The 23,724-nt window shown below is 35.2% G+C and overlaps 1 protein-coding gene across 3 annotated transcripts; it reads right to left on the reverse strand.

The window, feature by feature from the left end:
- Positions 1 to 416: 416 nt before the first annotated feature.
- On the reverse strand, positions 417 to 22,163 carry LOC125649682 (protein rhomboid-like). Of its 3 annotated transcripts, none has more exons than XM_048877393.2 (7): positions 21,821 to 22,163; positions 9,771 to 9,995; positions 6,692 to 6,834; positions 5,138 to 5,250; positions 4,556 to 4,656; positions 4,284 to 4,338; positions 417 to 748 (listed from the first exon to the last, which is right to left on the reverse strand). In XM_048877393.2, exons 1-7 carry the CDS (start codon positions 21,893 to 21,895, stop codon positions 516 to 518), a joined length of 945 nt encoding a protein of 314 aa, XP_048733350.1. In that variant the 5' UTR covers positions 21,896 to 22,163; the 3' UTR covers positions 417 to 515. The 3 variants fall into 3 exon arrangements, with proteins under 3 accessions (XP_048733350.1, XP_056017282.1, XP_048733353.1); XM_056161307.1 differs by lacking the exon at positions 21,821 to 22,163 and adding an exon at positions 15,567 to 15,670; XM_048877396.1 differs by lacking the exon at positions 21,821 to 22,163 and adding an exon at positions 15,563 to 15,653.
- Between the last annotated feature and the right edge of the window lie 1,561 nt (positions 22,164 to 23,724).

Below are 23,724 nucleotides of genomic sequence, written 5' to 3' on the forward strand. Positions count from 1 at the left end.
AGAATACCACGTTCCAACTTCGACTCCCCTATGTTCATGGCGTACAAGAAGCGTGACGTGATGGGCAACAGCGTACCGACATCGTCCTACAGTCTTCTAGATCTGTGCAATATGATATTGTATGTCATAGCGGCAACGCAGTATAAACGCAGTACAATCGACCGCTAGTCGCCATTGGTCAGCGTTTATTAGTCGTAGGGAAAGTGTGTCAGGAGCGCGTTCGACGTGTCAGTAGCGCGTTCGACATAGCATCACTGTAGTATGGTTATAAGGAAGATCTTAATTTGCCAAATTGCTTGGTTTCTATGCTGATCTGGTCCTGATAGTCGCCTGATTTGGGCGATCGGCATGATCTTCGTAAGGTCGAAGTGTTGTATGAACGGGTTAATGTTATAATGACAATAACAAGAATTAAATTCTTTTTTTAAAATATTTAATAAACGGTAAAAATAGTAAACAAGTAACAAAATATCAAGCAAGGTCATGGAACATTCGAAACAATTGCTAGAACGGAATTAATAGTAAAAGACATTCCAGCACACGGCGAAAACTATACTTCCCACATACACAGCAAAAGCAATCCACCAGAGATACTGCTCGTATAGTTTCTTATCAAAGTTCTTCAGCACCAGAAGCCCCATGGTGAGCCCCGCCAGCGACCCCATTAGGTGGGCAGTGTAGCTGATTTGGGGAAGTAGGTCCTTCTCCAGAAGTCTGTCCCATACAGCAAAGCCCACGTCGGCACTGGCTGCAAAATTTCAAAAACATATATACATGTAATTTACAAGTCGTAAAAGGATTTAGGTACTGAATTATATTCATTTAATTAATATTACACCCATTTGAGTCAAGCAAATACACTTAAAAAAGAAAAACTAAATACATACAACACAATTTACATTAACAATATTCACTGTAAAATATGATGGAAAGCAAAATAGTGTTGAACTTTTGACCGACGTGGGTTACAAACTCATCTCCCCAGCTCCTCAGAAATCAAATTAAGTAAATTTGAATTTAGTTCTAAAATAAGAACTGTGTATGCGCCTGAAGGAGCAGCCGTGTCGCAAAATACATTACATGTATGCTTATCAATCGTTGAATCTTTAATCGCAATATGTATTTGAAATGGGAAAAATTCTCGGAAGATAACTACTAATATCTGAAATTTGTAAACAAAAATATGCAGTGTATTATTAGACACTAGAATTATCACAATTCGAAATGCAAAATTCCAATGCAGATATCCAAAGAACACATGGAAGCGATGTGACAATGATTATAACTATACTATCCATGTATCGACGAATGAATTGCCTTCAATACATTAATTAATTAAATACCTGCCGATCTATTATGTCTGTTTTGTATGAAAAGAAGCTGTCTTTTAATTTTTTTCCTTTAAAAATGTTTAACATTAAAATGGGTTTTGTCCAAACTAGCTTATACGTGTATACATTTTCAGAAACACGAGTAACTGCAGTCGTTCTACACGGTAGTCTTCTGTGCGTTACCAGCTTTTCAATGTAATATGGAAGCCTGGTAAATGAAAGAATAGTTTAAAACTATCACGTTTAACGACTTGGTTATCTCATTATATCCAGAAAGTTCTCTCGTTAATTTCTCCTTATAAACATATAATACATGCATATACTATATCTTCTTTGAGATTATTTGGTATTTATTGATGGATAACCATTTATGATAATCAAAAAGTTTTAAAAATGTTATCTAGACAGATTATCCAAAAGAATAATTCTATCCTTTCGTTTCAAAATGAGGCGATTATTTCGATTCGCTTTCCCATAAGACAAGTACACTATCTACGTTATCGATTTAGTTTATACATCTACTCAGCATGATCGCAGTCGCCATTCATTTCGTGTTTTCAGTACTTTCATTTTCTCCAGTATAATCTGTCCTGTTGAGGGTTAGTAGTTTCATGTAAATATACCATATTTTCACGAACAAAATTAACGTATTTGGACTTAACACATTTTGTTTTCTTGCAGCCTAATGAATTGATCATATTGTGAGACTGATTATTCTCTGTTCAAGTGATTGCAATTTTTTAAATTCACACTTTATTTTATGTTTAAAAATTCATGCATGTAAAATATCTGTTCATAATGAATCATTAATTTATCGATATCATTACAAGGTGCTTAATATTTTCCAATCTTTCCATTTATTTCTGTACATTTTGATTGCATTTGCTGATATTAAAATTGTGATTAATAATATTTAAAAAAATCTATTTAAACAAAGTGTTTTATGACGTCCTAATATTCAATGTCTATCGCCTGAAGAGTTGATACATGTTCCCACAAATTTTAAATCTTTAGTATGTACGAACATTTCTATTCTTTAAGATAAGATGTGTTGTTTTAGTTAAAAAGCTTTTTTTTTTCAACTTATAGTTATGCTTTGATATTGTTGCATTTGTTAAGTAGAAATCCCAATACTTCGACGTTATTTTATGACACAGAAATTCTGACTCAAAGTGGGAAAAGAACGAAAGGAAGCACAGAATCAAGTTGGTGCGTACCACGCCATTCTCAATCATGTACACTTTTGGTATCTGTTGAGATCAACCACTCATCTTTATAAAAACTGACATATTTTAAATAGATTTGAAACAAGTGTGTAAATCTCTCTCTCTCTTGTCTGTGCATGCGCTGTGGTTCGTTATTACGGCAAACCAAACACAGTTGAAAACCCGAGATACTGAGGACCAGGATCCCTATATCACCCCCCCCCCCCTTATTTTCCAAATCCCTCCTTACTTTAATATTGCTTCTGACGCCTTCGTAAAAAAAAAAAGGATGAAAACTGAAAATCAACACAAAATAAGTGTTTCCGTGTAGAGTTTTGAAGACATAACTGCTCTTAAGTTCAAGCAAACTAGGGCAATGTATCCTAGCTCTCATACTCCGCACCTAGGGTGCCAAGGGCCCATCAAATTGGACAGTATATATCGTAGAAATATTTCAGATGCGTTGAAGTTCAATAATGGAAATTTTGGAGGCGTTAAAATGATGATCGTTAATCACCATCACTCCTGTAATGGTGAATTTTATTTTCATATTCCACTCTATTAATGTCAATTAAACGCTATGCGGTTAATCCTAAAGTGGTTTGATCGAGGCAAGCAGTCTCTACAACCCAGTCACGAAGATGGAATGATATCATGCAGTGTCACTTTCAGCACATTTACTAGTATCCAGATAAATTTTGATTTATATTCATAGATACTGTACGATCTAACCCGAACAATCATTTTAATGCAGAGGACATTTTAAAACTTCTGCTGTAAAACATGTCACAATTCAACCCTTTTGCATAACCAATTTTGAGTATATGTTATTTCATGTATAATACCCATACCGTACCTACGTCATGGTATCACTTTGAAGGTTTAGCATATAAACATATCACCAACCTTTTTTTTGTATTCAATAACTCTAACTATTGATTATTTTTACGTGGAATGACAGTACATGTATTTTAATTTACAATGTACCCCTAGGTTATCCTACGAATGGCGTTACATGTCGTAATGAGAATTTTTTCCAGAGGTGATAGGTAATGCAATCACGGCTTCAGAATGCAGAAAATTATATTTGAAGAGCAATTTAATGCTTAAGCAACATGCAATTGCCTTATGATAGATCTAGCATAACAATGTTATTTGCTGTCCAGTTCCGAGAGCTCCTGTGGACTTTGCCCCTTTATATCCCCCCTCCCCCCCCCCCCCCGGCCCGCTAGAATTCCACTGCGCTCTGTGTACAGTACGTAATGCTAATTATATCACTCCTTCAATTACATCCCTGTTAATGACCAAATTATAGGACCACTACAATGACGTTCTCACTTCAAGTTTAATCTTAAGGATACAGGGAGGGGGTAGGGATCCTCAAAGACAGTCCCTATACACCAACTATAAACACACACACACCCAAATTCCCTGGATCCGCCATTTGATGCCATATAGCTATAGTACATATACAGTGTATGTGATAAATATTCAATAATAAGTTTGAAATTCGAGTAATGTAGGTTATGATACATGTATCTCTTACTCTTCATTTGCATTTAAGTGGGATAATTGTTCTGTATCGATCTTCTCTTCAGATTGGCTGTGTAGTCGAAAATTTACTTTTGGGGAAAATGGACTTGAAAAATATCATTTATGGGTGTGTGCGGGGTTTTTTTATCAATGAAGTATACATTGATAAGGAAAACAGAGGAATATTAATAAGCAAAATAGAGAAATTCTTTACCTATCGTTAAAACAGCACCCAATTTTATAACACCAAATTCCATTTCAGAATAGTTCTACAAAACATGAAAATGCATACATATCATAATAATCAATAAATAACATCTGTACACATTTTTCGAATGAAGAACAAAAATATTGCATTCTGATGTTCCTCTCTTCGTGTTGAAATTGAGTAAGAATTACAATTTTTGGTTATAATTCAATTCAGAAAATAACTACAGGCCGATGAGTATATATAGGACTAGTGAATTTGTTGAAGAGACTACAGACCAGCATGATGTTAGCCAGATGGGCTGCCAGGAGGGAGTAAACTCCCCCTGAGGCCCCCACGAGGTACGCCTTCATATCAAACACCGAAGTTCCCAGGGACCCTGCAACATAATACAGAACTACATAAACAAGGTTATCAGGTACAGAATCTACCATTGCATTCAAGAAAATCTAAAATTGTATTCCGTCACGTCCAGATTTGGCCTGCACGATCCATTCGTTGCATACATGTATAAAGATGTATAAAGATGTGCTTTGAAAAATCATTATTTATTGTTTCTGTGGATCTTCCCATAAAGCAATATCTTCTTGGATATAAAATTTAAGGTTTGGTTTTGTAATTAAGAGCTAGTTTGTCGAATCATGTGTGAACACGCAAGCGTCTATTTTTGTTATAGCGTCGTTATTTTCTTGTCGAATTCATAAAAAAACCTCTTGTTTGAAATTCTGCATCGATACAATTTAGATGAAACGTCTACTTCATCAGATCAATGTCACATATTTCATCACCTTCGCAATAACAAATTGCAACATCTAAAAAAAAAAGTATCAATTTAATTTTGACCAAAGAATTGATCGTACCAGCTAGCACTCCAGATCCATACACCAACATTACCCGCCCTGACCCGTGGACCATCTCCAGGGGCAGGCCCACAAGGAACTGAACCAGCATGTTGAAAAATAAGTGAACCCATCTTGAAATGCAAAGAAGAGAAAAATGCTTTAAGGTTAGTATAAAAACAGCAAATCAAAATTATTTCAGTAAAATTATGTTGAAATTCTAGATCATGGAAAATGTTATGCATCAAAGCGCGCGTTAATACAGCTTTCCCTCCAATTTTACGGTTGATAAAGTTTCAATCTATGCATGGACGTAATCAGTGGTACTAATGTGTACGACAAGATAAATAAATCAATTTTTTAAAGAAAAAGTGTATACTTTTAAATCAACACGTACATTACACCAGTTATGTTGTAAGTAGTACGTGTATTCAGATCTACAGGAAACAATTCACGATATACTCTTAGAGAGATTTTTTTTAAAAATCCATATAAATCTATAGGTAGAAAATATGAAGTGTCCCATTTTCCTACGGATTTGTTATAGATCATCTGCACTTTCGTTGATATATAAGCTAGATCGAAGAAAGATCAGTGAGAAAAGTTAACACAAGTACACTGATATATATATATATATATATATATATATATATATATATATAGTTTGTAAAAAAGAATTCAGTATTTGATACAGTAAATACTTTTTTATAACTGTCTGAAGAGGCTTTAAAGCCGAAAGCGCTAACAGTGAAATGTTATTCGAGTTTTGTGTTTCTTGACTTTTATTATTGGATATATATATAGAGAGAGAGAGGGGGGGAGGGAGAGAGAGAGAGAGAGAGAATATCTTTATGCATTCATATATTTATATATCATATAGTGTGTGTGTGTGTGATGTACATGTACCTACATTAAAACACTAGTCATATCTATTTATGATCTGATGTGTTTACTAAACATCGATTTTCGAATATAAAAAAAACAAAACAAAGAAAAACCAACAACAAACAAACCAAAAATTAAAAGAAAAAAAAAAAAAAAAAAGAGAAGAAAAGAAAATCCATGTGGATGCATAATTTACGGACGTATTAAAATCGAATTAATACCCGTATGTTATATGAATAAAAACCGTCATCCAATTTAGCTTGTGTTGATTTGGAAATGTTTTATTCATGTCAAGTCTTCATACATTATACTGTACCATAAGTATTTGAGGTACACACGTCTTTTTATGAGGATGATAATTATAACATCAGCTGTTCGTCCCATGTGTATCTATCGTGTTGTGGTTAATGTAAATCGATTCAATATTGATCATATCGAGCTTAGTACAGGTTGTTTACTCTCCATCAATTTAATTCTCGTCAGAATTTCAAGCTAAAATTGAATCCTGCTTTTATGTTTTTCATGTTTAAGATACACTTTATCATTTGACGTCAGGGCATGTTTTTCTTTCCCTTTTTAAAAAAAAAAAAAAATTATTATATCTTTATTTAAAAATGATTTTAAAAAATCATTATTGCTGGTGTTATACAGTTCAGGGAACACTCCACCTAAATGGGTTATCGTTCTTACCCTGCGTGGATGAGCGTATACAGAATGAAGCGCCACAACTGAATTCTCTTGTCTGGTCGGTAGATCAACACACTTTCTACAGGGATTGGTCCGTTCGCAGAAATAGCACCAGCGTCCACACAGTGATACGTAAATAGACCGATCTATACGAACACAAAATACATGAATTTTAATTAAACATATTGTCAATTGATATTTACATAAACTCGTGCAAAAGGGTATCTGTTTACTATTTTATAAATTTTACAATAATCGCTTCAAGTTTCTGGTTTTTTCTCTCTTAGATTAAAAATGCAATATAACATTTTATTGACTTTTAACTTAGTTCCTTTGATCTAAACATCAGCAAGTGCGTGTTTTGTAACACATAGTGTCATATGTATACATATAAATACCTATAACACTTCGAAGAATTGATTTATAATACACATGGAAAAAGTATTACAACACCAAAGGTACCCCTTTACATATATATATATTTTAAAACATAGCAACAATTCTGCATTCTGTAACACAAATCAGTTGTTTACAATATAGCTGTTATTGTCCACTCTGCCGCCCGATAATCGCCCTGCGACTATTGTACTCACTACCAGCAGAATGGCAAGATTTGTACACCGTGCGTTAGCTTTATTAAGGAGGGTGCTACACTAGAGAATGATATGAATGAAATGTGGAGGATATGTACAATATTTTGAAATCGAAAACTTTCAAATTTACTTTGATTAGTCAAAAAATGCAGTTTTAGTAGAAAGCAATCTAAAAAAAAAAAATGCTAAACCCCTGCTGGACTCGAACCCGTAATCTACGGTTCAGCAGTTGACGTACTAACTTACTGAGATACTCAGCTAGGCAATAGTATTTGAAATGAATAGAGAAATATTGTTGATATTTATATTTTCATCCATGTTTTAAAAGGAAGCCAGCCATTATGACGATGTAGCATACCTCCTTAACCTATACAGTTTGACAAATTAGGTATACTTTTCCTGCGCATCGAAATTGTGGGTCCTCTGCAAGTCTAAAGTGCAGATGGCAGATTAGTGGATTGAAAGAAGCAGACCGTATGTCATTGAGACAAATTGGTCATTCTATTCAACCATCTGTAAAATTCTCAGAAAGTACCAGTGAACAAATGTGCAAGATCTGGAGATCCTCGTAAAACATCTGTTCGGGAGGACAATGCACTCAGAAAGATGGTTAGACAAAACGTTTTTACCAATTGTCAAAAATGTTTGCTTTCAACGAGAACAGTGCGGAATCGGCTGAAGTCATGTGGCTGTCGTGAAAAATACCCACAAAGAGACTACCACAAAACAGCACGTATGCAATGGTATCAAGCTTGACAACGTTTAAGGAAAGTCCATTGGTCGGACGAAAGTCGCTTTTTGCTACATACATTGTACATGTATCACTGGTGGACGAATATGTGCATGGCGGCAACCTATAACAGCAAATGCTTAGCGAATGAATATGGTGGAGACGATTCCGTTTGGTGGTGGAGCAGTTATGGTGTGGGACTGTGTTTCCTACGAATATAAGCTGGATCTTATCACAGTTAGGGGCAAACTTAATACACAAAATTACCAAAGTGACACTCTTGCAGCAAATGTTGTGCCTCATTTTGACAATAACCCACTTCGAATAAGGCCAGTGGGCATGAATGACAATGTCAGACCATACCATGGTCGTGCTGTGCAGGGATTATTTGTGGAGAGAGTCAGTCGCAACACTACCATGGCCCGCTCGAAGTCCAGATTTGAACCTTATCGAACACATTTGGGACATCACCAGTCGCCATGTTCGACGAAGGACACCGCCGCGCCAATTCAAACATAGATGAACTGACACAGGCACGGCATCAGAGTGGCAAGCTCTACCACAGCTCAAGAAGACGCCTAAAGCACGTCATTCGTGTGAACGAAAGTTGCACTATATACTAAGGGTAACTTGTTTAGTTAACAACATGTTAGTGCTAATATTAACCTTATCTAACTTTAATTCACACAATAGACATTTGAATCAATATATAAAGGCATATTCATTTACTGAATTTTCCTCAAAATATAACATCTTCTTATATTTGAAAAAGAATGACAATGAATACGTTTACTGATGGTGTTTATACGTTTTTAGAAATCAAGTGATGCTTTAAAAAAGTGAAGCATGAAAACTGTTATTCAACTAATAGTGTGAAATTAATCATCACGTATGTACTAGGGGTGAATCAATATATCGATATATCGAAATGTACCGGTATACGCCTGTCCAGCGATATACGATACGGTGTTTATACGATACGATATAATGTCGGGTTTAAAAATAGCCCTTTTAATAGTCGGGATCGAAGTTCATAATTTAAAAATGGCTTCTAACAGGAACACGATTCCTCAGACTTTAATACCCGCTTTTACATTGTGACATCAGTGATTCCTCAAACTTTAATACCCGCTTTTACATTGTGACATCAGAGATTCCTCAGACTTTAATACCCGCTTTAACATTGTGACACATCGGAGATTTCTCGGACTTTAATCCCCGCTTTTACATTGTGACATTGGAGTTTCCTCAGACTTTAATTGTCATTGTTTGTTTTGTTATGAAATAAAAGATATTAAAAACCACTTCATTTTTTTTAATTTAGATATTTTACTTCAGAAAATGCTTAACTACATTGTATATCCAATATATCGGATATCGCATCAGAAAATATTGTATCGTATCGTATCGGAAAATCTTGAGCAATACACACCCCTAGTATGTACTTAGGTTAACTGAAAAAGCTGGCGTTGCAATTTTTTTCCATGTGTATACATGTATAAATAAATACGTACAAAGTAAGAAAAGGGTAATGGTTGAATATCACTATGTTCATAATGGAAAGAGCTACCACACAAAAAAGTTACAGTGTTCCAAACTAATTACCATCGTGTCATCAAAATATTATGTTGAGGCTATTGCATCGGTCAACTTATTCAATATTTGATATTTAGCATTAAAATATATTGCTATAGGTTTAGTATCTGTGCATGATACAGACTCTTATAAATCTTGGAGACCAGTATATTTGTGTACTTGCCTCTGCCAATGTAATTGCAGGTATGAACCAAGGAGGGGGGCAGCAGGTATATCTGTCGGCGTAGTACTGTCGATCACCGTCTCTGGTCAGGTAATTCTTGGCGATGTAGCGGACCATCTTCTGGAAGCATGGGGATTTTCGGCGCCGACGAAGGAGGCGGGGTCTTAAGAAAGAGGTGCTGCCCTGGTCAGTCTCCTGAGAAGAGCACGGGGAACCTGCTGTCATCTAGAGCGTAGAATATGTTAATCATTAAATCAATCAATTAGAGGACACTGAAAGTGTGTGATCAATCAAATTGTGGAGAGGTTTGCTAATTAAGTGTTTATAACGTGTTCACTATTCAGAATATAAATGCAGTACTGCTCTGAATGATATGAATAAATATTTACATTCCTAATGTGTTTTCTTTTGACACCCCTACAAATTGCAATGGTAAGCATTTCCTCATGAACGCGCGGATAACTAGTTCGTCTACGTTAACGGCTTGGAATTCCAAAAGAGATGCAAGTAGACTGTAATTATAAAAAATTAATTTCAGTTTTGAAAATACTTGAGGGTATGAACAGCAACTCATCACACCGGCATACTTTTCATGCTTTATGAAGCATGCCGGCGTGAAGCGTAGCGGTTCATACCCTTATGAAACTTATTTCCTGAATGTAACGATTCATCGACAGGGCCGTAAATTACATGGAGGCGGAGGAGGCAGCTGCCTCCTCCAACTTTTGAGCCAAAAAAAATTTAAATTTAAAGTTCATTAGAATTTATGTTGTTTCCAATAACTAAGAACATGATACCTCCCTTAAAAAGCATTCCAAATCTTTCTTTTAGAATGAGTTAGTCAAGTAACATCTTAGAAGGCCCTAGAATCAAGGATTTTGCACGAAACGTGTTCAGTGTGCACAAAATGTGCTCAGCGTCTGGGGGCCTGGGCGGCCCCCAGACCCCCGCCTAATTTCCTGCCTCCTCCAAATTGAAGGTTAATTTACGGCCCTGATCGATACACTACTCATATATTTTGACGGTTGTAGGAATTGGTGCACTTGAAATATTAAATGCACTTTTCATGGAGCTTTAAGGTACATATATATATATATATATTTCACACAAGGAGAAACGCGACCACCAATGTCAGGGTATCCCCCACCCCCTCCGTCCGCATTCGACATTCAAACCCTTTTCCTGTATTATTTCGGAAAATTTTCTCTGGCGTTTCTAGTAGTTACAGACTATTATCTAATTTAAGACCCATACTTATAATTATTGGGCTTTTATACACCGTCAATTATTTACTAACATGGAGCAGAAACTAGGAAAGATATTCGTGCTAACGAACATCAGTTTATCTATGCTTGTGGTATAGGACGTGATTTTCTTTATCATGAAAGGAAGAATTCAAGGTATCATGTTTAACAAACAAGATATGTACTTATGTGTAAAATGAACAATATTTTACTATACATACCTAATTTGAAAAATATCCTATAGAAGTTTTATCGTATATAAACCATAAAAATCTTGTTACCTGTTTCACAGTATCCAAATGATATGCTCCGTTTGCCCGATATCGATTTTAGGTTGCTGGTGAATTCTTTTTTAATCAGATGTATGTTCAACAAATGGATACTGTGTTAACTATTGTGATGTCTTTAACTGCTTCAATACACGAGTTTCATATATAGTTCGAATCAAATGTTAGGAAAACAAATTCTACCAATGGTAACATTTCAAACTAATCAGCATTTCAGGCACCGTTTAAGTGTGTGTGATGATAAAAGACAGTTTTAGTAGTGAGAGTACACAAATTTTAATGTCGCCTAGTTCAACATTGTGGTAAGATTGAATAGTACTTCAAACTTTATCCATGTACAGTTTCTAGACAAGCTATATGACCTACCCAAATTCATGGCCCCTTGAATTTAAAAAGCTTGTCTGTACATTGTGAAGAAATACTGTATGTGTGGTTATAAAAAAAAATGTAGCAGTCTACAAAAAATATGGAATTCCCCACTTTCGACTAGGGGTTTAGACTTTAGGGCGGGGCTCAGAAAATTTTATAGTGAAAATGTAGTCTTTAAAAAAGTCGTTTTTACGTTTATGAAATTATAAATAAATGCTTTATGCATAGCTATCAAGAGCATGCATGTAGTCATTGTAAAATCCCTTACTTCTGCAGCAGCTATTCATGCTTTAGGGCAGAGATGTATAGGTTTAAAAAAAAAAAAAAAGTAATAATACTTTTTCTTTTAAAACCATCCCTTTTCATTTCGGTTCATTGTTATATAAAAATACTACATATATGTAAGGTTAAAAAAGCCGTGAAGACTTTTACCAGAATTGTGGAATCCGTGACCTCTGAACTACATTTAGTTACTGGGGCTTCAGAGAACTGCAATAATACAATGCAAATACTTGAGTGTTTAAAATTGCTCTTTTATTCTTGAATATTGAAGAAGAAGAAAAACCTGAATCCGAAAAGCTAAGGAAAAATCTTTTTTTTAATATCTAAATATATTTAATATATTATGTGATTGAGCTGCCCATTAAAGGGTTGTAACATGTTACTCGGTTGACTGCAGCCTCTTTCTCAATTTTAGCCTAACACAGTGACGCTCAATAAAGTAACTCTACATGAATTTTATATCTATTGCGGCTTCTACAAAATATGTACTACTGATATTTTTCTAAGTGACATTCTGACACTCTGGAGGAAAGTTACAATTACTTAATTTCCTGTGTGCAAGAGAGAGTAGTAATAATACTTAGATGATCTATATTTAAATTAGCGCTTCATGAAAAGTATTCCGTCGTGAAGTGTTGCAGTTCATACCCTCATCTCGTGTATTATTTCTTCTATTTATATCATTCTACTTTGATTTGTGTTGGAATTCCCAGCCGTTAAAATAGACGTATTAGATTCACTTGTATTCATACGCGCATTGTTTACAACCTGCAACGCGTTCATGAGGAATTGGCCTTCATGCGATCATCTTATACGATGTAGATTCAATTTTCTTCATTCCACTACATCTATTGTGTGGATTACTTTTACATAGGACTTTTTAGCAGAACATATTTGAAGATCTTCCTTTCTGCAAACTCAAGTAATCAATTTATCAAATTCAATATGCGTATGCATAGGTTCCGTAATCCAAGGACCAGCGTTGTATAGTAGCTTTTCCCCCCATAGTAGTTTTACTCCTCGGAGAATTGAGCATAGTAAACTTTCTCCCCTGGGGAGAAGGCTACTATATAGCTAAATCCCCCATGACAGAGTTTTCTCCCTCCCAATTCTGGTTTAAAAAAATGTTTTACGGAAAGCCCATCGGGTATTAATTAACTTCTAATGTAATTCAAATATATTTGTATATTTGATTAAGAAAAATAATTTTCTTAGCAATGTTTTAATTTTGTCCTCCATAAAGCGGAGTATATTTATTTGGGTCTGTTTGTCTGCTTGCTGTCTGTACACCTGTCTGTCTAAAAGACTTACCGGTAGAGGCAAGATCAAAAGATCGATGTCTGATAAAAATCCAAATTCAAATAGTTAGGGGGATGGGGGTGGGTGGGTTAAAATCTCCCGTAAGTTTTTGTCATTCAATGTCGATTACACTTTAGTGGAAAAATAAAAACAGACAAGCGACTGTTAGGTACCACATAATATTACATTTTGATGAACATTTGATAGTTTTAATGTACACTTTCATGGTGAATAATCAGTAGAAAAGATGTACAGAGTGTTATTTATATTCGAATGTTTTTACTTTTTAATAGATTAGTTTCAACATTCATCATATTTAGTTTTAAAGAGGGTGGGGATCTTGGTGAAAACTATGTGAATTTAGTTTTTGGTCAGACATTGAACTTTTGATCCCGTCCCTTAGTTCCGGATGATATCTCTGAAAGTCCTTAAGCCTTCTTATGAAATTATAGATGATGAATCATGAATCCTTACGACTCAAATTTTTGATCTGGCCAAGGTAAAAAATATTAAATTGTAGAAAATTACTAATGAAATGTTTATTTCTCTAGGAGTTTATGCAATGAGGTTTAATAGCCTGTCTCTGTAGAATATCTAATATATCTAATCAATATAATAGGTAGTACCACTATTGATCTTGGGTTGAAAAGATTGAACGTCGAGGTCACCAATTCATGCATTATATGAAATACTTTATAGTCTTATTTGTGGTTTTGTAATGACTCTCTATATTAAATAAGACAATTCGAGATTTAAGGATCTAATGTCACAAATAGGTCTTTCCCACCTTCTTCTCCTGAGGTTAAGTGGGGAGGGGGATAAATTCTTTGATTGTTTTATCATTTTGCCGAGAAAATATTTTAGTTACGTATTTATGTAGTTAATCGTAAGATAAAATCATAAATGCCCTGAAATTCAGCTTCAGTCAGGGTGCATCACTTATTTGTGATTAACAAGACACGACTATCTAACCTTCCGGGCAGGTAGAATCGAGGAGGGGATATACAATCAAAGATATATTGGCGACTCCCCTCCCCCCCCCCCCAACAATATTTTTGAAAGCAGTAGTGAATGAGAAGAATTTAAGCTGGAAAGTTATTAATTAAACCTCATTAGTGGTGAAGGGCGAGCCCCCCCCCCCCCCTTGATTAGCTGATGTAGACCCAAAAATTTTCTTACCCCCACAATTTAGGAATTTGAATAACACGGAAAATCTTTTATATTTCTTTGATTTTACTAAATGATTTTTGGCTTGTGAAGAATTTTTCAACTTCTCCGGCTGCCCCCCCCCCCCCTCCGAATAACAATGGTACGTGCCTGTCTTTAACTTTTCCGACTTAATTATTTGGTTGATATATATAAGTTTAACAAAAACAGAACCATTAAAGAATCTTACATTGAATTATGTAAATACAAAACAGTAACAAAATTCGAATCATATACGGGAAATTACACACCTTTCAATATATACAATTGAACAGAATAACCAGTAATGTGATTTCACAATTGTAAGAATAGGCCCATAAAGGGTAAATTCTACTACATGTACATGTATATAACAGCAGATTTTCCGTGGGGGTAAAATGTCTAACCACATTATATAGCTATATTTCCGTAGGGGTAATCCCGCTATATAGCCGGGTTCCGGTGTGTGTGTGTGTGTGTGTGTTATATACCCAGTTTTCGGGGTGGGGGTGGGGGGGGGGTGGTGGTGGTGGAAATGGCTAGTGGAGTGAGGGTTACTATACAACACCAGAACGAAGTTGGTTTTAGTTAACTTACGAGTCTTTGTCTCTGTATAGACAGGGTAACATGGGAGGACGTTGTTTTAGTTAACTTACGAGTCTTTGTCTCTGTATAGACACGGTAACATGGGAGGACGTTGTGACCCGAGGCCTGGAGGTTATCAAACTTTTTTGAGCACGTTTTCATACTCAAACTCAAACTATGTGCTCTAAATCGCTCATACTCAAAAGTGAAGGTTATAAAACTTTTATAAAATCATTCTCATACTCAAATAGAGTACATTCTCAAGATTTTCCGAGTATGTTTCGAAGCTTGCTCAGAGTTGTGCTCAAAACAAACATGGCTGAGTGAGTACTAACACTAATGGAACAGTAATGACTGCATTCTTGATATGCGGTTATTGTTATTCGCTATCTTTATGGTCACATAATTACAATATGTTTCAGTTTTTCGTAAAAAGAACAAATTAAATATGACGTACAAGTACAGAACGTTTTAGAGATTCTGAAATTAAAAAAAAAATATCTCAACGGACATAATTTACGTTAGAATCAAGAAAACTTACTTACATGGATCTCCTGTTTCGTATTTTCATTGATATTCCAAAGGATTTCATTTTCATAATATTCTAAAGATCTGAAATTGCTTGCTGCATCGAATTTGTTTTAGAATTAGTTCTGAAAAATTGATGACATAGAAAGTCATTGTAGTGGTCGCAGTCATATTGGGTGAAATTCTATAAATATTTGATAAGTTCATATATGCTCAATGATGAGCGGGATATTTACAATCGGTCGTCATCTTTAAATATTAATTATTCAGAAACAATAATCTACCAAGTCCAGGATTCTTTGAAACAGAAAATTAAAATGCGCTGGAAACAAATCCTTGGAACTTTATAAATCAATCACCATAGAATTAACTAGTTACATTAAAATTCTATTGGGAAACTGATCTGAAATGTAAACAAAAGCAATGTTTAGAAAATGAGTCCAAACTTTAAATTTGATATAGATTTCTATCTGTCTCTCTCGCAGCCCGTCAATTTTATTATGCCTATTAACAAGACGCTCACTGAAGCGAAGCGAGCGTCGCGTGCCGACTGTTCGCTTCCAGCAACGTGAGCAACAGCTGGGGACGGTCAATATGTAAATGTTTGCCGTTGCTTGTTTCAACTTTTTAAATATTCATAATGCAACATGTAAACAGTTGTAAAGCGATTTTGTTTCGATGAAAACCACCCGGAATGTCATTATCTCTGGTCGAATTTACTAAAAATATAGATCTTTTGAAGGAGATACGTCTATCATCAATGTAACAGAACTTGATTTAATGCTAGGAGGCCCGATGCAAAGATCGACAATGATTTTAAAGTCATAAAGTCATGCCCGACATGTCACTCAAGTACTAGTGAAATGATTCAACCAAACTAATGATTGAGTATATTAAATTTATCATTTAAAAGGAAATAAAAGTAAGTTTTTATTCGTATGCTAATTGCTTTTTTCATAAAGACTGTGTAAACGATTCCACCATGTTAAGGTAAGTTTGTATGGTCCAGTGAATCCAATTTAAGCTGGAAAATGCGCAAAGTTTACAAATATGAGGAACATGCACGAGAAACTCTTAGAATAATTGTTCAACCTAGTTTTCCATCAAATGAGACAGGATATTAAAGAGATAAACTGCTAAAAATTTGGATTAACGCTTTAAAACGTATTGCACGGATATATATATATATATATATATATATATATATATATATATATATATATATAATAATAATAATAATAATAATATATGTATTTGCTGAAGGAATACTTGTTCTCAACCAAATGTTTGGTTGAATTAAACCATTTACGAATGTTCGTCTATCTTGCGAAGTAAACCAACGCCAACATGGGTGTTCATAAAATTATTTTAGCCTGTGCTCACTAAAATTTCTCATACGCTGTTTCATCACCCGTATTGACTGATACACAAACTAAGTGACAAGTATTCAGGGAGTTACTCAAATACCTGAAATTCTTATATCACGTTGTTTCGTTGCTCGTACGTAGATATCTAGGATATTATATTTGTTAATATTATATCCGAGATATTACTTGCAAATATGATATTGTTTTTATGTTTTCACTTTAGTAAAACATATCTTTCGGTAGTATTTTGTATCTCCTACATTAACATATCTAAACTTAATACATGTTATCGTCTTCCTAATGGACTGTAGGTCCACTCTGTTCAACTTCGGCATTCAAAGTACAACTAAATGCATCTCCTACACAAAAGAGTTCTTATATCGAAAATGACGTATTGCATAGGGGTATTGGTTCGATTTTTAAAACTATTCTACAAAGGTATTGTGAGGCTCAGTGGTTTCGCATTGCATTCATTGTAAAAAATAAAATAATTAAAAATATATATATATATGTTCCTATTAAACCTTTTCCCTAATTATATCTTATGGCATATCCTAGGAAAGTTTCGTGAACATGCCTGCTGGTGAAGAAGATGAAAAATTGTGAAAAGTTTATGACGACGACAAACAAAGAGACACAGAAAGCTCAGTTGAGCTAAAAACTGATGGTTGTGAAAGTTCATTTGTTTATTTCGTCTCTGAATGAAACCTTATGTCCAATCACCTTTTTATATTAAGGGAAACGAAATGCCTGTCAACAAATCAATAATGCATAAGAAATGAAACTTTGCTCCATCTAAAAAATGGAAATCATCTGATGGTGCCGCATGTCGGTGACAAAGTCGTGGAATTTAATCTAATTAGAGAAGCATCATTATTCATGATGTCAGTACGTACATTTCTTCTGTTCTCCAAAGAATATTATGGAGTTTTTGCATTATCAAATTGATTAAACTGCCTACGGTAAAGGACAGACAAGATGAGGTATATATCTTATATGTCATCAGATATATTATAGAGACCGTCAGTAGATCTAAATAGATTTCAATAGATTACAAAGGTTGTCTGTAGATATACTAGTATTACGAAGTATTCAGGAGAGAGAGAGAGAGAGACAGACAGACAGACAGACAGAGACAGAGGGAGAGAAGTCAGTAAATAGATTCAAATAGATTACAAAGGTTGTCACTGAATATACCGGTATATTACTAATGTTATCTGTAGATATACTAGTATTACGAAAGTCGACAGTATATATAATGTAAAAGTCGTCAGTAAATAGATTTTAGAGGTCATCATTTCGAAAGTCATCAGTAGATATATCGCAAATGTCGTGACGAGAAGAAGGCTGTACTTGTTACACATTATGAGTATATACTGTGTAGTAATAGTCGTACTGTATAGTGTGCTTTTGCTGCAGGTTAAAATCATTGTTATAACTGAATAACGTGGTATGGTATTCTCTACAAAGAAAACAATTCTCAAAGTTGTAGAACAATATCATTCACAAATAAAGGCCATTTGTCCTGGGTTTTTTTTTTTTTTTTTTATCCTGCTTTGATTATTTTCAAATACTGTCCAGCACATAGACAGTGGTTTGTCATGACATAGTATGGTCCTTGAAATGATAAAAAGAATTCACATTTGGACTGAAAATTCATCACATGAAGACCGATCCGGGTATAATGGTCGACATACTATAGTTATTGACTGTCTTGAATAAATTGATCAATATATCAATTTTAAGGTCATCAGGCATTGTTTGTGAGAAAACTGCGACCGTCCTAAAAGAAATTCAATAAAATGCATATAAAAGTCACGACGAGAAAATGCAACTTGTGCGTCTGGAAGGCATCCGAAGGAAACCTGTAAATCCCTAGTCGTGCACCAGTGACGTTTCAATATGTGATTAGTGTATTGCATCGCGGATGAACTTTAAGTATCTATCTGCACTTTCTTACGAGGAAAGTATTAGAGACAATGGTCTATTCGTTCATTTCATCCGATCTCAAGGACAACGAATATATTTCATGTCACACGTTTACAATGTTACAAACTCATAATCATGGTACAATATAATGACAAAGACCGTATCTCTTTCGACGCTTCATGATAGAGTAATTGTATGTCGTCGGCTAAAGGTTAAAGCCCAATGCCTGTCAGACACGGGATCTTTTTAAATACAGATAAGTGTTTCAAGCCCTTGGCATCATAATTAGAGTCAAGAATTCTTTGGATGATGTATCAAAACACAGCAGCGTCGTGACAGTAGAACGTTATTGGTTTAAAACTATATTATCGGAACACATAGAACGTTATTGGTTTCAAAGTGTAGAATTGGAACATGCAGTAAGCTTATAGCAACGGAACATATAGAACTCTTATTGGTCTCAAAGTACGGTATCGGAATATAAAAAACCCCGATTATTATTCTATAAGTATTTTGAATATATTCAATCAGAGTATACTATCTATTCAAGATATATTACTGGATTCGGGCCGAAGTCACCCAAAATATTGCGCTGGACCCTTACCTCCTAGGATCATGAAATTTACAATTTTGGTAAAGGACTAGATCTACCTAATCCTTCTAAATATCCATTTAATTTCAATTTAGTATCAATGACAGTAAAGTAGATAGCATTTACAGTATATGTTTTGCACATAAACACTATATATACCAAGTTTGGTTCCACCCTGGAGTCAAAACCTCTACCCTGAGGATCCTGAAAGTTACAATTTTGGCAGAGGCCCTCTTGCTCTATTTTACTTTGTATTTAGTTTTTCTTTAAGATGTACAGGTGTAGAGAAGACGATTTTTAAAAATTAGCCAATTTTTGTCCTCCCCCACCCGAAGCCCCGGGGGTGTAGGAGTCCTAAAATTTACAATTTATGTCTCCCTTGTCCCAAAGATGCTTCATTCCAAATTTGAAAAGAATTGGAATGGTAGATATCAAGAAGTTAAAAATTTCTCTTATTCACTCATTTAATAATTGACCATTTTGGCCCCACCCTGATACCAAAACCCTTACCCCTGGGGTTATCAAATTCACAATTTTGGTAAAGGTCTAAATATCCATTTACTTTCAATTTAGTATCAATAGCACTAAAGAAGTGTTTTACACATAAACACTATATACCAAGTATGGCCCAGCCCTGGGCTCAGTACTCCGACCCCGGGGATCACGAATTTTACAGTTTTAGTAGAGGCCTTCCTGTTCTACATCACTCTGCATTTAGTGTTTCTTACACATGTTCGGTTGTAGTGAAGATTTTTGAAAATTGGTCAATTTTTGGCAGTTTTTGCCCCACCCCTAAGGCCACAGGGGTGCAGGAGTCTTGAAATTTACAATTTATGTCCCCTTTGTCCCAAAGATGCTTCATACCAAATTTGAAAAGAATCATTGGAATGGTAGTTATCAAAAAGTTAAAAATTTCTATTGTTAACACATTTAATAACTGATCATTTTAGCCCCACCCTGATACCAAAACCCGTACCCCTGGGATCATCAAATTTACAAGTTTGGTAAAGGACTACCTGCTCTTTCTAAATATCCATTTAGTTTCAGATTTTGCCCCGCCCCTAGGGTACCCGGGATGCTGGAGTCCTGAAATTTACAATTTATGCCCCCCTCCCCCCATACTAAATTTAAAAAGGATTGGAATAGTAGTTATCAAGAAGAAGTTTAAAAAATGTTTAATTGTTAACGCACAACGACGAACGACAACCATTTGCAATAGGTTACCTGAGTTAACTCATGTGACCTAAAAATCTTTAATGGGACGCAATCAAACTACAGTGTCGAAACATAGAGAACACTTACTGGTTTAAAACAACAGGTCTGGACCTAAAGAACGCTTATTTGTGTAACACTATAGCACCGGAACAGGTCTATATCTACTATTGTATATATGACTACATAATGAAATGGAAGATGGGTTAGGCATTTAGGGCGTATTTAGGCGTACGCTCACGAGTATTCCCAATTGTTCACATCCATTTCCAAAAAGTCCTTTGTCAGTGTTCTTAAAAATAAAATGCATGCAGATTATCTGAGCAAAATATGAATTCCATGTCCTCCAGGAGGTGCTAAACTTAAGATGCCAAGAATTCGCAAATCCCCCCCCGCCCCTCATTAGGGCTTCGCTTTGAGTTCAATGGAGGTCGCCAAACCCATTGCCTATTTAGGGAGTCCACACCATCCTCCCTAGCTAGGCATCTGCTCAAGAAACCCAGCAGTATAGTAAATACTGACGAAATGAAAGAAAACATTTAACATCGAAGAAGGACACACGAAGCCATTTTTCTAACATAGAAGAGTACTTGAGTTTTTCAGGGCTAAGGCAGCATTTTATACCAAACTGAAAGAAAATATAATAATGAAACTGGGTAAATATTATATATACAGTCTTTAGATTTATAAAGATACCCCCTGTGTACTATTACAGTTTAAGAAAATGTTGATTGGTATGTGCATCAACATGCAGGATGCACGATTCACTAATATTTCAGTTTCCTCGGATCAATGACATTTCCTGATTAATCACCTGATACTGGAATTAGGCCATTCAGGTGTAAATTTCATTCATGTTTAATTACTCTTTTCCCTATAGTACATAAGCCAGATTATCTTGATTAGTACGTGATATACTTCAGGTATGGTTAATTACCTAGACCGTACATGTACATATGAATGTTGGGTTAAAGTACTGTTAAGCGCTAATGTTTGCTAGAATATGCTGTATTTCATGTCCTTCGTCAGATTTGAAGACAAACATTCGTGCATGTTTCGTGAACAGCTTTGCTTTAATTAGTCTGGATTTAAAGTAAGCAACAAACTTCATTTCTTATGATGAAGTGGTGTATTAAGAAAGTAAACAAAGCCAAAGACACGAGTCACTTACCGTTGCCACAAGTCTTTGAAATGATTCGTTGTGACTGTCCGAATCTTCACATTGCATCTGAAGAGTTCCGGCCATTCTTAAATTCCAAAGACAACGAACAGCTAGCAAAAGAAATAACTGACAGGTCCATCAGATGAGAACGTTTGCGTTGCCATGAAAATGAAAGATATTAAAGACTTTGGTACACATCTCACAGCAATTCCCTTTTATATAGGATTCCTTTTTCTGTAAACTTCGCTTTAAAACCATTAATGGTTAACAATTATTGATGCTCTTCCAATTCACAGCCAAATGTCGAAGTTTAAACAATAGACCGCATTGTTCAACATCATCAGCGGCAGGCATCAATGTTCACTGCTATCGAGGATTTATTTAACGCATAATTGCATTAAGCAACAAATAACGAAGCCAATAAATGTTCGGGACTGCCACGACAGTATTAGTGATGGGGGGGAAATATTAGGAACATAGATAATAATTGATGATGTTATTTTCTTCAATTACTGCAGATTCATGAGTTCTTGTGCTTCCTTGAATTTTGTACTATTATCCACTATCCAAATATCCTCTTCACTCTAACTCCGGGGCTACACTATCCTCTTCATTCTAACTCCGGGGCTACACCTCTCAGCTGTTTCCCTGTCATTTCTATGCATTTGAATTTACCAAAGATTTGCCGTAATACACTCTGACGTTTCAGTGATTCTCGATGTAATCGTGATATACCAGTGACGTATCAACTGACTTACTGGATAAGCACGGATGATATTAAGATCAGCATGAAGAATTCCATTTCAGTTGTAAATTGAATAAAAAAATTCTCATACATAGTGCAACTCAAACGTTTGTTTGCTGGTTTATAAATAAAGGGGGGGGGGGGTTAACAGGGCATACACATTTTATTGACTTCCTGTTTTTAAATGTTGATACCAGAATTTCAGTTATTTTAAACTAAGTACATAATTTAGTACATTTCAGTGAAAGTGTTGGCAAGTGTGTTTCTTAATCTTGGTTGAACACATTTCGGACTGCTGTACTAAACTTGAGACACCCCCTCCCCTTTCCATGTGGATTTTCCAAGTTAAATAATTATGAATGCTTGCAATAAAATTATAAAACATTCTTTAAAAAGTGTTTATCTTTATTTGATTACAGGGCATTTTATATATTAACAGTTTAATAATTAGTATTTAGGTCCCTGGATAAATATCGGGAAAACCTGAAATCATTGATATACCTTCAACTTTGCTTCTTTTCTGATAGCCTGGATTATCCTACAAGTGCAAAAAGGGTCATCTCGACGTTTATGTACACCCCGGGGGTACATACACAAACGTGGGAATGATCCAGGATTCGAGATGATCAATCTATTCAGTGCGGTCAATGACAATGATGTCTTGACAAAACGGAATATTGGAACCATTATTTCGTCTTACGATTCCGCCGCGGTTTTAATACTTAATATCATGTTTACTGCATTGATCTCGTTGGACAGCTCAGTAAAGAGGCATACGTAACTATATAGTGAAATCAGGTACATATAGCATCGTTTTTTAAAAGGATGAGGTGGCAGACAAAGAAAAAATTATTTCATATTTGTCTGAAAATTCTTCACAGGTCTGCCCAAACCTGAAAATCTTAACTCGTGGGGTGGGGTGGGTGGGGAGCGTTTAACCTTCAGTACACGAGTTCAATTCATCGTTTCAACCTTACATTTCTACCACCATTCACTACTAATGTAAAAAGCGACCAGCTAATAAATCGATCTAAATGTTTGTATAGAATAACACATCTAATAATTAACGGGATAAATACATTGTCAAAAAGAGGGGCTGAGTGAGCACCCCTCCCCCCATTTGCTTTCTGTCTGGAGATGTGATATTTTATTATATCGCTGCATAGCG

The sequence above is a fragment of the Ostrea edulis genome, chromosome 4 (assembly GCF_947568905.1).
Source record: "Ostrea edulis chromosome 4, xbOstEdul1.1, whole genome shotgun sequence".
NCBI lineage: Eukaryota > Metazoa > Mollusca > Bivalvia > Ostreida > Ostreidae > Ostrea > Ostrea edulis.